The sequence below is a fragment of the Aristolochia californica genome, unplaced genomic scaffold, assembly GCF_029961685.1.
Source record: "Aristolochia californica isolate CCGP_79_NKW_82.1479 unplaced genomic scaffold, dmAriCali1.0.hap1 SCAF_12, whole genome shotgun sequence".
NCBI classification, from domain to species: domain Eukaryota; kingdom Viridiplantae; phylum Streptophyta; class Magnoliopsida; order Piperales; family Aristolochiaceae; genus Aristolochia; species Aristolochia californica.
Window position 1 is genome coordinate 30,604,554 of NW_027181793.1, and position 11,703 is coordinate 30,616,256.

At 36.6% G+C, this 11,703-nt stretch overlaps 1 protein-coding gene across 1 annotated transcript; it reads right to left on the reverse strand.

The window, feature by feature from the left end:
• Nucleotides 1-2,342: 2,342 nt before the first annotated feature.
• Nucleotides 2,343-11,439, reverse strand: LOC137945405 (glucosamine inositolphosphorylceramide transferase 1). Its single transcript, XM_068791287.1, has 4 exons — nt 10,818-11,439; nt 10,568-10,690; nt 4,408-4,575; nt 2,343-4,284 (listed from the first exon to the last, which is right to left on the reverse strand). Exons 1-4 carry the CDS (start codon nt 11,112-11,114, stop codon nt 2,596-2,598), a joined length of 2,277 nt encoding a protein of 758 aa, XP_068647388.1. The 5' UTR covers nt 11,115-11,439; the 3' UTR covers nt 2,343-2,595.
• Between the last annotated feature and the right edge of the window lie 264 nt (nt 11,440-11,703).

The following is an 11,703-nucleotide window of genomic DNA, read 5'->3' on the forward strand; positions in this document are numbered from 1 at the left end:
TAGATTATGCTCAATTTTAAGTAGAAGTTATGCCCAATCTTATACACATATTATATATATAAGTTATGCCCAATTTTATATAAAATGTATGCATAATTTTATATACATTTTATTCGATATATATTTTTTGAAAAGTTTTAAATGTATGTTGAGGCTCGAGCTCGGCTCGAAGCTCGGCTCGAACTCGTTGGGCTCGAGCTCGATAACAATTTTAGGCTCGAGACGAGGCTCGGCTCGAAGCTCGACTCGAAATATTTAAATCAAGCTCGACTGGAACATAAGCAGGTTCGGGCTCGGCTCGGCTCGATGCCACCCCTAGACCCAAGCTGAATATGAGAGTAATAATTTATATGCCTAAAAAATTGACCTCCAAATTCATATTCTAAATTAAAAATATAAAAAAATAATAATTCCAAGTAATTTATTTTACTTATCCTTGATTGGATTTTATCAATCCACATGCTATCTTTCAAAAAAAATTTAACGGTTACATTTAAATTGAGTATATAAAAATTATTATTATTATTATTATTTATTTTATTTTATTATATAAAACTAGTAAATCATAATAAAAATGTAAGCTAATAGAGTCTCAAAATAATCATATAAGGCCCTATTAGTGTTTTTTTGGGAAACGGTGAAAAGACATTTCTAGTAGAAATATATTTTCAGGGATCATTAGTACTTTTTGTTTCTTAGAAACACGTTTTTTAGCTACAACTTACCAAAAAAATCTTATGATTTTCTTGGTAAGAATTTCCAGCCAAGATGGGCTGAAAAAACACAAGAAAATTTTTTAAATAAGTATTTGATAATTGATGTAGCAATACTTTTGGTATGAGGCATTTTTTCATGGCAAATTTATATTTCACATTTTATTTTACTAAAAATTTATCGGATAAGTATGGTAAAAATCTATTAGATAACTATGACAAAATTTTATTAGATAAGTTTGATAATGTCTGAGATTGATTATTAATTTCTATTTATTTCAATAGAAAGGGCACTAACAAATCCGTTTAATTTTCTTTGAAAAATTATTAAATTTTTCATGTAATTTCTTAGTAAAACACTAATAAGATTTTATCTGAAGATTTATTTAAAATGTGTATCATAGAAAAAATATTTCTAACTTTTCCTGAGATTTAAAGGGCCAAGTTTTAGCTGCAAATCTTATTAAACCATCAAATTTGAACCATCTAATATGAAGGTAGAATTACTTCATTAACTTTTAAAAGTTGGATTTTTGGAGCGCTAATTGGAAATCAAATCTACTATACATAAGTTATGAAACCAAAATCCTCATCCCAAACAGAGATTACCTAAAGCATCAAAACTGAATCAACTGACTTCCTTTACAAAGGTGATTTGAAGATCGAATCAACTGGTCACTAGAAATAAGACCTAAAATCACTTCTAATTTTTTATTTGTTATCGCACTATAAACAGTCATGCCATTTTGTACACTAGCTCATCTGTACGCCCACACTTACTGGGGTACAAATTAGAAGTAGGGTAATCACTATTGGTAAAATAAAATTTTAGAACTTCTAGAATCTTACAAACTATTTTAATTTGTTCCCATTCATTGGAAGTTGGAAAGTCATTATAATTCAGTTCTCTATAATAAAGTTATAGAAATACATTTTTAAATTTTAATACACAAGATAACATATCATAAATAGAATTCCAAAGAGTTTGAATAACTAGTAACCAACTCATTTTGATCTGATTATAGCTGTTACACAATTTTTAAAAAAAAAAAACAAAATTTACCTCAATTTGATTAATAAATTGATGATCCCACACATTTTCATTCATATCCTTAATTTCCCCAAGAAAGACCAATGGGGAATTTTTCTTCCTGTCCCATCATCTCCTCTTCGTCGAGACTCTGGTTGAATTAAGCGTCAACTACGGCGAGGAAAAATTGCAGGTAGGAGGAGAAAGGAAAGAACAAAACAATGAGAACATTACCTTACCTATTTGGCTATTTGTCGATAGCATCCAACATTGATTGCGATGAACAGCGGGTAAGGTTGACTAGCAGAAGGGTTGAGGATTAGTATCAATGCTGAACTGATTTGGAAAACAGATGAACAAATATAACCAATGCTGAACTGAGAAGAAAACCGGGAGGGATACAAATCCAGCAATACATGGTGAGTGTTGTCTTTGCAAGAAAATCAGTAGCCATCGATAAAAGAAGAAGGAACTATGCCATGGGCAGTTCAAATAATTCCAAGGTGCTCGTTCTAGGCTATGTCGATAAACAACTAAAAGCCATAGTTCCTGCAAGTAATTACAGTTTCTCCTCTTCATCAAACACGCATCCGGCTCAGGCAAAACAATTGATTCTCACAAGAGACAAGAAAGAGAACATTACACTATCTTAATATACATGATTCACTAACAAAGCTATTGCTGCCCCCAAAACGCTAACATCACCCCAAGACCAAAAATTACAGTTTCCACCAACAACCACAGGAAAGCTTAAAAGAAAAGGTCCATTTGGACGAGAAAATAAGCTAGTAACTAGTGTTGAACAGTTAAAAAATAAAAGGAAGGGAAAAAAAAAAAAAACGAAAGCAAGTACTATACATCCCAACCATCTCCTCGCCCATCAAATTCCCATTTTCGGCTAGCTAAATTTCCATAAATCTCTGAGAACTTAACCAAACAATTACTTCGTATCTGATAGTGCACTTGAGTATTTCGACTAATAGCCACCCCAGAGAATTTTGAAGTATCAATAGCCCATGCAGGCTTCACGTACTCCACCGTCCTTGATGAACTACCATTTGCATACAAAAAATTCATGAGCACATCCTCACAATTGAAGTATTTATCTACTAACTCTCTTCCCTTCCTTGCTTCCTCACTCCAGTACCTCTTAAATGCCAATTGGCTATCAATAAATGCTGCCCCCGTCAATATCATGTTATATCCTCGACGTGTCCTGGCATACTTCTCATCCCTATACTTCAGCGGGCTCCCATCAATAAGTCGGGGGTAAAACCCAACAATCCGATCTGGATGCTCTCTCCAAACCCGAAACCCACGTTCTACGTCATCACATGTCATCATTATGTCATCATCAAGTTCAAGAACACCTCTGGTCCTGATCAATGGATCAATCTCAAAACGGTTGTTCAAAGAGTTCTTTTCCTCCACTCTGATCCTGATGGGAACCACTGAGTCTAAGTCACTCAGTTCAGGAGGTTGGCCTTTGTTCCACACCACTACAATTTCCCCCACAGAAGAGCACCTCGAGTAGTGTTTCACATACATTTTCAAGTTCCACAAACGAGCGTCATAGGTCATAGTCAGAAGCGTAAACTGAGAGTACTGACCCTTGAAGGGATAAGCTTCCTCTGCTCCATTTCCTCCATAAATATACCCAACCCCTTTGCACATTAGTACCACTCCAACAACAAATATTAAAGCCAGAACTGATCCTCCTGCACAAGTGTTGGGCTTCATTCTTCCACGAACGGAAGAGCTCAACCTGTGTAAACGGGAACAAAACCATCTAACTTTTGAAGACAATAAGATAGGTCGGCCACGCTCCCATGCTGTGAAGGAATCACTTCTCTTCTCCATGCCAGAAAGGCACCAGTTGAGCGGTAAGATGCACTTCACAGCACCCACAAGTAGACCAACCAAAACAACCAACAAAACCACTGCTGCAAATGAAGAAGATCCCAATATAAATCTGTGAAAAGAATCACCTGATGGAACCCGGTCCCCATCCATGACAGCAACCCACTCACCTGACCTCAACTGTTGTGCATCTAAGTGATGGTACCGTGCCCCATTCCAAGCATTTCTGCCTTTCTCAGGTTCATCCATACCTAGCTGGACCTCAACTTCCTTGTACTCATCCTTAGTCAGAACCTCTACTTTGAAAACGCGAACCCTCCTTCCATATGTTTCACCACAATCCTGCCCCACTCGGTAGAGGTCTCCATTGTAGACGAATGGACGGCCTCCATTTCGAGCACCCAAACTCCTGTCGATGTTGTAGATGGGATTCTGCTGGTGGGGTTTCCAAGGACCAAGAGGAGAAGTACTGTACCAGATTTCAAGTTCTCCATTCTTTTTGGTGCCAAACCCACTGAAATCTGAACCAAAGAGCCAATAATTTCCACCATGATTTATTATAAATGAATCTATGAGAGGTTTCTTTAGGATAACCCTATCCAGAGTCCATTGTAAGGGAAAATTCAGTGCCCGATAGAGACGGAGATCCCCTTTCTGACTGCTCTCTGGCATCATATATATCTGGATAAACAAAATGCAGAAATGGTTAAGAGTATTTACAAAAAGGTAAAAAAAAAATGTCTGAGAGAAAGGAAAAAATTCATTTCCACAGTGGAAGCATCAAAAGTGTAAGATTTAACTTACTTGGTCAAGATAGCGAAACACAAATGGATATGAAAGATGCCATTCCTCGTCCAAGGCTATACCAAGGTGCTGCCAGGTGACACCTTTGTCATTGCTTCTTGCTACACCAATGTCTCCTTGCATAGTGACCGAATTTTTGGTTTCAAAGAACAGATATAGAACATCATCCTGAATACAACAGCAGTGTAAGGCTTCAAAATTGAAAGCAACACAGCTCTTTTCGTAATGGATATGAAAGTAATGCTGTGAAATCAATATAAATTTGGTTTTTCTAAAACAACTGCAAAGTAGAGAGAGAAAAAACAATTAAAAGAAACTAATAATTATCAGACAAGTTTTGACCCAATATTTGCATTAATTAAGAAGCACACATTAAACACAAAAGTCAAAAACATGTTGTAGTTATGACAGAAAGGGTAAAAAATACAATAGAGTATATTAAAAAGTACCATACAGCCCATCCTTTCATCTTTTATTTTAATACCATCTTGCAAAGATATTCAACAAAATAATCACTCACAAAAAAATGATAATTTTATGTAGTGCCAATCGTTTCATTTGATGATGTATTATTTAGTTTTTCAGAATACAGTGATAAGCATTAACTGCAAACAATGTACACCTAGATGACTAAATGAAAAAAATGTGATGCATGAGTACCTTACAGTTATTTTTCTAATGAAGGAAAATGCACACACACACACACACACACACACACATATATATTGGGTCTTATCTATTATCCATATACATGTGAGCCACATATCCGAGAGATACTCTATACAGAAAGAAGACAAGTTATTAACCTAAAGGTGGTTCCTTCTCATGATTCATTCATTATCTGGTTTCATAAACATTTTTATGATTTTCGACATAATCCTTTTATTCTGTCCTTAGCTTGTCTTCCCTTTCTCATAAGCAGATGCTGTGAAAAATTTCAATCATATCTGTAGAGTCAGCTAAAAGCCCTCTAAAACAATAAAATAGTCATCCCAAAAGGTCAATGTACAGATGAAAGAAATTTTATCCCCTTTATTTTGGAAAGTCAAAAAGTCATCTGACTCTAGAATTATATTTTCTTTAATATTGATTTAACAAACAAACACTAGTTACCTTGCCTGCAAAACACAACCAAAGACACCACAATAAAAAAAAAAAAAACAAAAACAGGGAGCCTATTGAACCAAAAACTCAGCCGAAATTGTGCAAGCCTAGCTAGTGCTCACGGACTACACCTTTTTTTTCCTGAAGATGTTGAGAAAAAAAAATCATTGACAGAAACTCCCAAGAGAGAAAATTACCAGCAGAGACAAGCCATGGGGCCTAAACAGGAAATATGAAAAATTAAAAAACAAAAATAAAAATGAGCAGGTTAAGATGTCTAGACTTGAATCTGTCGACTAAAAAAAACAAAAAAAAAGATGACACATTTTTCTCTTAATGATATACAGATATAACTTGATACGATTCTGACATAAATCAATTTTGATACAAAAGTTTGTTATTAGGGAGTCATACAAGCTAAAATAATCCCACGGAACTGAGGGGACATAACCTCTTTTTCTAATTGTCACATGAGAGGGTATGACACACATGGCCAACAGGTGTCCAACACTGCAATTTGTTCCAAGAAACCCTTCAGTTTCCAAGCTTACAGCAGCATTTACATTATCTTGTAATTTAGGTTATTTTAGTTCTTTCAAAGGGGCATAAACTAAAACGGCTAAAAAAATAATTTTGTAGGAAATTTGATCCAGCACGAAAGATTAATAAAATTGATCAAAGAATAAAACACTTGATTCCAATGAAGGAAATAAATCATTCAGTTTCTCTATTTTAAGGCCTCACAATTCATGCAAATACCACAATGGAAACTGTTAAGAAAAACACCAAAATGCTCTTCCAAGAGATATACAGAAAGCATTTTTCTACAGGCTGTCATATAGTCATTCCATTAGTGAGATGTTAAGGTGAATTGGTCAATTTTCAAATACCATTACTATCTTAGGCTTCCTATAACAACAACCAAAATTCCAGCTACTTAGTCGTGTTGCTTCAAGTACTTGATGTATTAAAAAATGTTTAATCACCAAAATTTGGCACCCCTTTTCACTATAACCTTGTTCCATTTTTTTCTTTTTTGAATGATGATTACAAACACCCTCAAGTGAGACCTAAACCCGAGACTTCAATGCTAGAAGCTCCCCCCCATGTGGCTACTGAACCAAAGACCCAATCCACATAACCTTGTTCTATTTACCTTACATTTGAAATCTTTGTGCGATTCATTCTTTCTTCTTCTACTCTTACTTCATTTATCCCTTTCCTTCCCTCCATATCACAGCTTTAATGCTTTGTTGTAATCAAATTTTAGCCAGGAGCTAACATTGGCTAGCATCATATTAGAAGGTGACCAACAATTCAGCAGGCAATTCAAGCATGAATAAGAATATAAAACTAATGCAGTTACTGACAAAAGTAAACAACATAACGGTTACACTAAACATGACCACTCTGAGAAGCTTATGAACCTAATGGCAAAATAATGCATGTTCAACCCCACGATTCTATTTAAGATGCTTCCAAAAACCAAGACACCTATCATAAGCAGTCTTTAGCATTCAGAATTAGCAGCTAAATGGGCTACACAACTACTCAGAAGGACAATTTGCGGTTATCCTGATTTAATTAATCAGGCAATTGTTTCTAGCTTGCCTTTTTTTGTACCTTTTATTTCAGATGGAAAAGTATGCAACAATTACACATATAGTCTTTCTAATATTAACATTTGGTTAACTTCAATATTGTCCTTATGTGTTAGTTGCCTGCTCCTTCTGCACAATAGTAAAAGGAGAGAACTCAACCAGGCAAAATAAAAACTACCATCCGAACCCCAAATAGATAAATCCATGCTAAGTGCTACAATATTGGGTAGAATATAATATTTATAAAACATGACAATTCTAGTTGAAGAGTCATAGATAAGATTTTTATCATTTCTCTGCCAGGTGCAGCAAAGGGCTTCAAGGAATTATAACAGAATCAAGAAAAACTGGTTCTTAACCACATGGAGCATACAACTTGGAACCCCAACTAGAGATATCCCTCACAGACTGATAGTCCGGTTGAAAACAAATTATGATACTTCCTGACAGTCTACTCCTGCTGATACCCACATACCCACATAATCAACCAAGGCAGCACAAGAGTTCTCATGTTAGTAGGACTTCCAGCCAAGGTAAAAAAACTGTGAAATTCTGCCCTTTAGATTCCAATTAGCAGGAAACAATGAACAGGTAAGTAGAATAGTGTTTAGGAATAGTCCCACATGGATTAGTGAAAACAAATATATTGAGTTTATTAGTTGGGAAAGAAATTTCCTAAGTTGGCTAGTCATTTTGGGATAGGCTTTGGACCCAACTTCACATGGTATTAGAGCAAGTACTCATATGTGGGCCTCCACCCAAATTATCCACATGCAAGGCCCAGAGGGCCTACACGTGAGGGGGAGTGTTAGGAATAGTCCCACATGGATTAGCGAAAACAAATATGTTAAGTTTATTAGTTAAGAAAGAGGTTTTTTAAGATGGCTAGTCATTTTGGGATGGACATTGGACCCAACTTTACAATAGAAAGCACATGATTTAGTCATAGTTTATATTACTCTACATGCTAAAAGCCGCACACCCCACCACATACAAACTTGAGATAGATTCAACAAAGTCTCCCAAGCCAAGTAGGACAGAAGACAACTAAAAATAGTTACCTATCAAGCAACAAAAGACTGGTCATCCTAGCTAGCTATCTCAGAGAACAAATGAACTGTGAAGTTCTTGACATTGGTGTCACATTCTAACACGCTGAAAGAACAAGGTCTAAGCAAACTTGGATTCAATATCTTAACAATTTTGACCATGTAGTTGTGACTTAGCCATGTGCATATAAGAGTTCAGAACTCTTAATTTAACTATTTTACATGTACATGCCAGGGCGCATAAGCCCTTCATTTATAGGACAGTTAGTATTTACTGACAGCAGATCTTGCATAAAATGAAACCACAAACAAGTTGTGACCAATAAAAATAATTAAAAATGAAATAAGGGAGAAAACTAATCCAACACGGGTTGAGAAACAAACAATGGAGAAGAAACTAATAATGCAGGGGTGGGGTAGGGGTGGGGGTGCAGGCAGTATCGAGAAACTAATGACAACAATGTAGTCTTCATCCCAAGCGGCTCATTTAAAGCCTTTGAAAGAAAAGCCCAAGTAAAATCCAGTCGATAGACAATAGAAGCTCATGTTATGAAAGATAGGATACTATTCTCACTCATCAGCATAGACTCTCACCTACCAGTTCCTTATTTTTAATTGATTTCACAACACAATTCTACCATAATTTGAAGGTTTTGTCTCAAAAGAAGAAAGTATTGAAGGTATCCACCACATACCCTTCACTACGTCACTAAAAATGTTGTCTTGTGATCTTTTTTTATTCCTCAGTTGGAAAAAAAATGTTTTCAGCAATTGAAGATGCACTTTTAACCTCAGACTCAATTTTGATCATCTCATTTATAGATATTTGGCACTGAGAGATTTTTGGATGGAACTTGCGCCAGTCAATGGCTGCACAATGGATGTCAATTTGCTATTATGACAATATTATGTCATGCCACTCTTCTAAGAGATGATTACCATATTTGTTATCAACCCACTTAGAGATATAACAGGCATTTTCAGAGTGCGAACTAGAAGACTATGACTACATAGACACTATGAGAAGGAGATTAAAGAGTTGCATTGTTACATTTTTTTTCTTTTTTGAATGTTGATTACACATGCACATGCCTCTTTACCCTTTGGTGAGACTTGAACTCAAAGATCTCACACTTGAACCACTTCCCCCCGTGTGGCCATTGAGCCAAAGGCCCAAACCATTGCATTATTACCTTACCATCCCTCTATGTGGCCATCAAGCCAAAGGCCCAAGCCACAGTTACATTATTACCTTACCATCACAAACTATACAATATTTCACAAAAGTTTGGTGTGCTTTTATTTAGCTCCCCGAAAGAGCAAAATTGACAAGTATGACTTGTCAATCACAACTAGGACACAACACCATAACTGAATTTTCGTTACCAACAGGGAAAAATGAAGCAATGAAATTGAAAAGGCAGGGTGACATTTCTTTTTGCATCAAGATGCAACTGCCATTAAAGATACAATCAAACAAATTATTAGGCCAAAACAAAAAAGGATATTGGTCAAAACAATACAGAAATCCTTCCTTTGTTTGGCATTGGGAAGGGGTGAAATGTGAGTTAAGAATCACTTCAACATCTATAGAAAAACTTGAGTCAAGCCACTTGCAAAAGCTGACATGAAGGGAATCAACCATTGTTTTCAGTTAGTCACCAAAGATAAATATTAACAAATTGATTACCTTAAAGTTTCTAATAATAAGTAAGACCCAAAGCCTGAAAACATCATGTATCAGTATACCTTATAATCAGTCCTTCCACTGACAGAGACCGAGTTCAGAAACTAGAAGTAAAAAGTTGTAAAAGGCAGATCACATTGCCTGGAGTCATTTTTGGGCAAAAACTCAGTGGCTGTGACAGTTAACAGAACACACAGAGTGTACAATAGTAAAAAAAGTAGAACGATGGGCTGGAATTGTTACACCAACATATTAGTTGACAATAAAGTTCTATGAAAGTATTAAATTTAAATGCATCCAATCTGATCTACGGAATGGGACAGGTAGACCCACCAAAAGACACAGCCGATCTGAGAACCGCTTGCACATGGTCTACTGAGCACGGACGACTGAGTGACAGAAGAGCATATCTCAAATGAAAAAGAAAAAAATGAAGACCTAAGTCTTCAACTTAAGACTACAAATAAAATTATGAATGCGGTCACATTCCGAAACCAAGTCAGTGCATGGTGATATCCTACCCAGAAAGATTGGTAAATTAACATCTGCAAAAAATCCTAAAATACCGAAAATTTATGGCAGAAGTTACTACCAAGAAGTGCTAAATATAATGCTTTACACGCGAAAAAGAAACACGAGGAACAATCCAAAATCACTTGACCATTCAAAGAGCACAATATTTAAAATAAAAACAATTTGAAAATCTATGAGAAACTGACCTGAACGAAGAGAAAGGGATCAGCGACAAAATTGCTCGGAAATCCAGCATCTGATGCCGTAGCACAAGTGACAACCGGATTAGCGACAGGCCAAGCCGCACTCTCGTCCTTCCAAAAGCCTTTCTATACACACAAATCATCAACAACAAATAAGCGAAATTCCAAAAAGAAAAAGCAAGCATGGCCGAAAATGGAAAACAAAAATTATCAAGATTAAGAAAAGATATGAAATGAGAAACCAAACACTTACAGATTCTATGGGTTTGAGGTTAAATGGCGAGTCCCCAAAAAAGATTCCGACGGCCCAGGATCCTTCATTGTCCTCCTGGCATCCGAGCGAAGATAATGACAAGCGTTCGTAAGGTGGGAAAGTGAGCCAAGCGAAGAGCGAGGCTAGTGATCCCAACACAAGGAAAGAGGCAAGAAAAAAAAGAAAAGTGGTGGAGAAGAAACAGTGGTCCCATCTCCACCGGCACCAGCACTTAAGACTCATGTCACAGCAACCGCTGCTGCTGCCACCACTTCCGATCACAGGAATGGAGCCCATAACCAGGTGCTCTCTCCAATCGTCCCCTTTTTCACTTCAGGAGACGCCATATAAGAAGGATCGAGGAAAGAAGAAAAAGCGAAACGGCATTTGCATTGTTGAAAAAAAAAAGGGAAGCACCAGAGAGAAAAGAAGCCGTCCCTTTTCAACGTATTCTTCTTCTCTTATTTTCCCTCTACAATCCGTGCTCCCCTTTCCTTTCTTCTTTTTTTTATTCGTCTTCTTCTTCTTTGCTGGTTCCGGCTGCTTCTAAGCGTTGAATGCGATGTCTAGAGGAGGGAACGCGGAGAGAGAGCGAAAGAGGGAAAGGGGTCGCCCCTGCAGTCGTCGCCTATGAGAAAAGATAAACGTCAAAATTGCGACAAATCCAACTTGCTCAATTGATACCTTTCTTTTCTCAAATATACGCAATATATTAATATTTAATACGTCATCCTTTTCTTTTCTTTTTTGAATTTTTCCCTTTTTTCAACTTACGTGCACTGCCGGAGCACCGCTGAAGTGTTTGTTCGGAATTCAAGACTGACGGGCGCCGGCGAAGGTCGGTAAAACTTTCGAAGCCCAAACCCATAGAATACGGTTACATCAC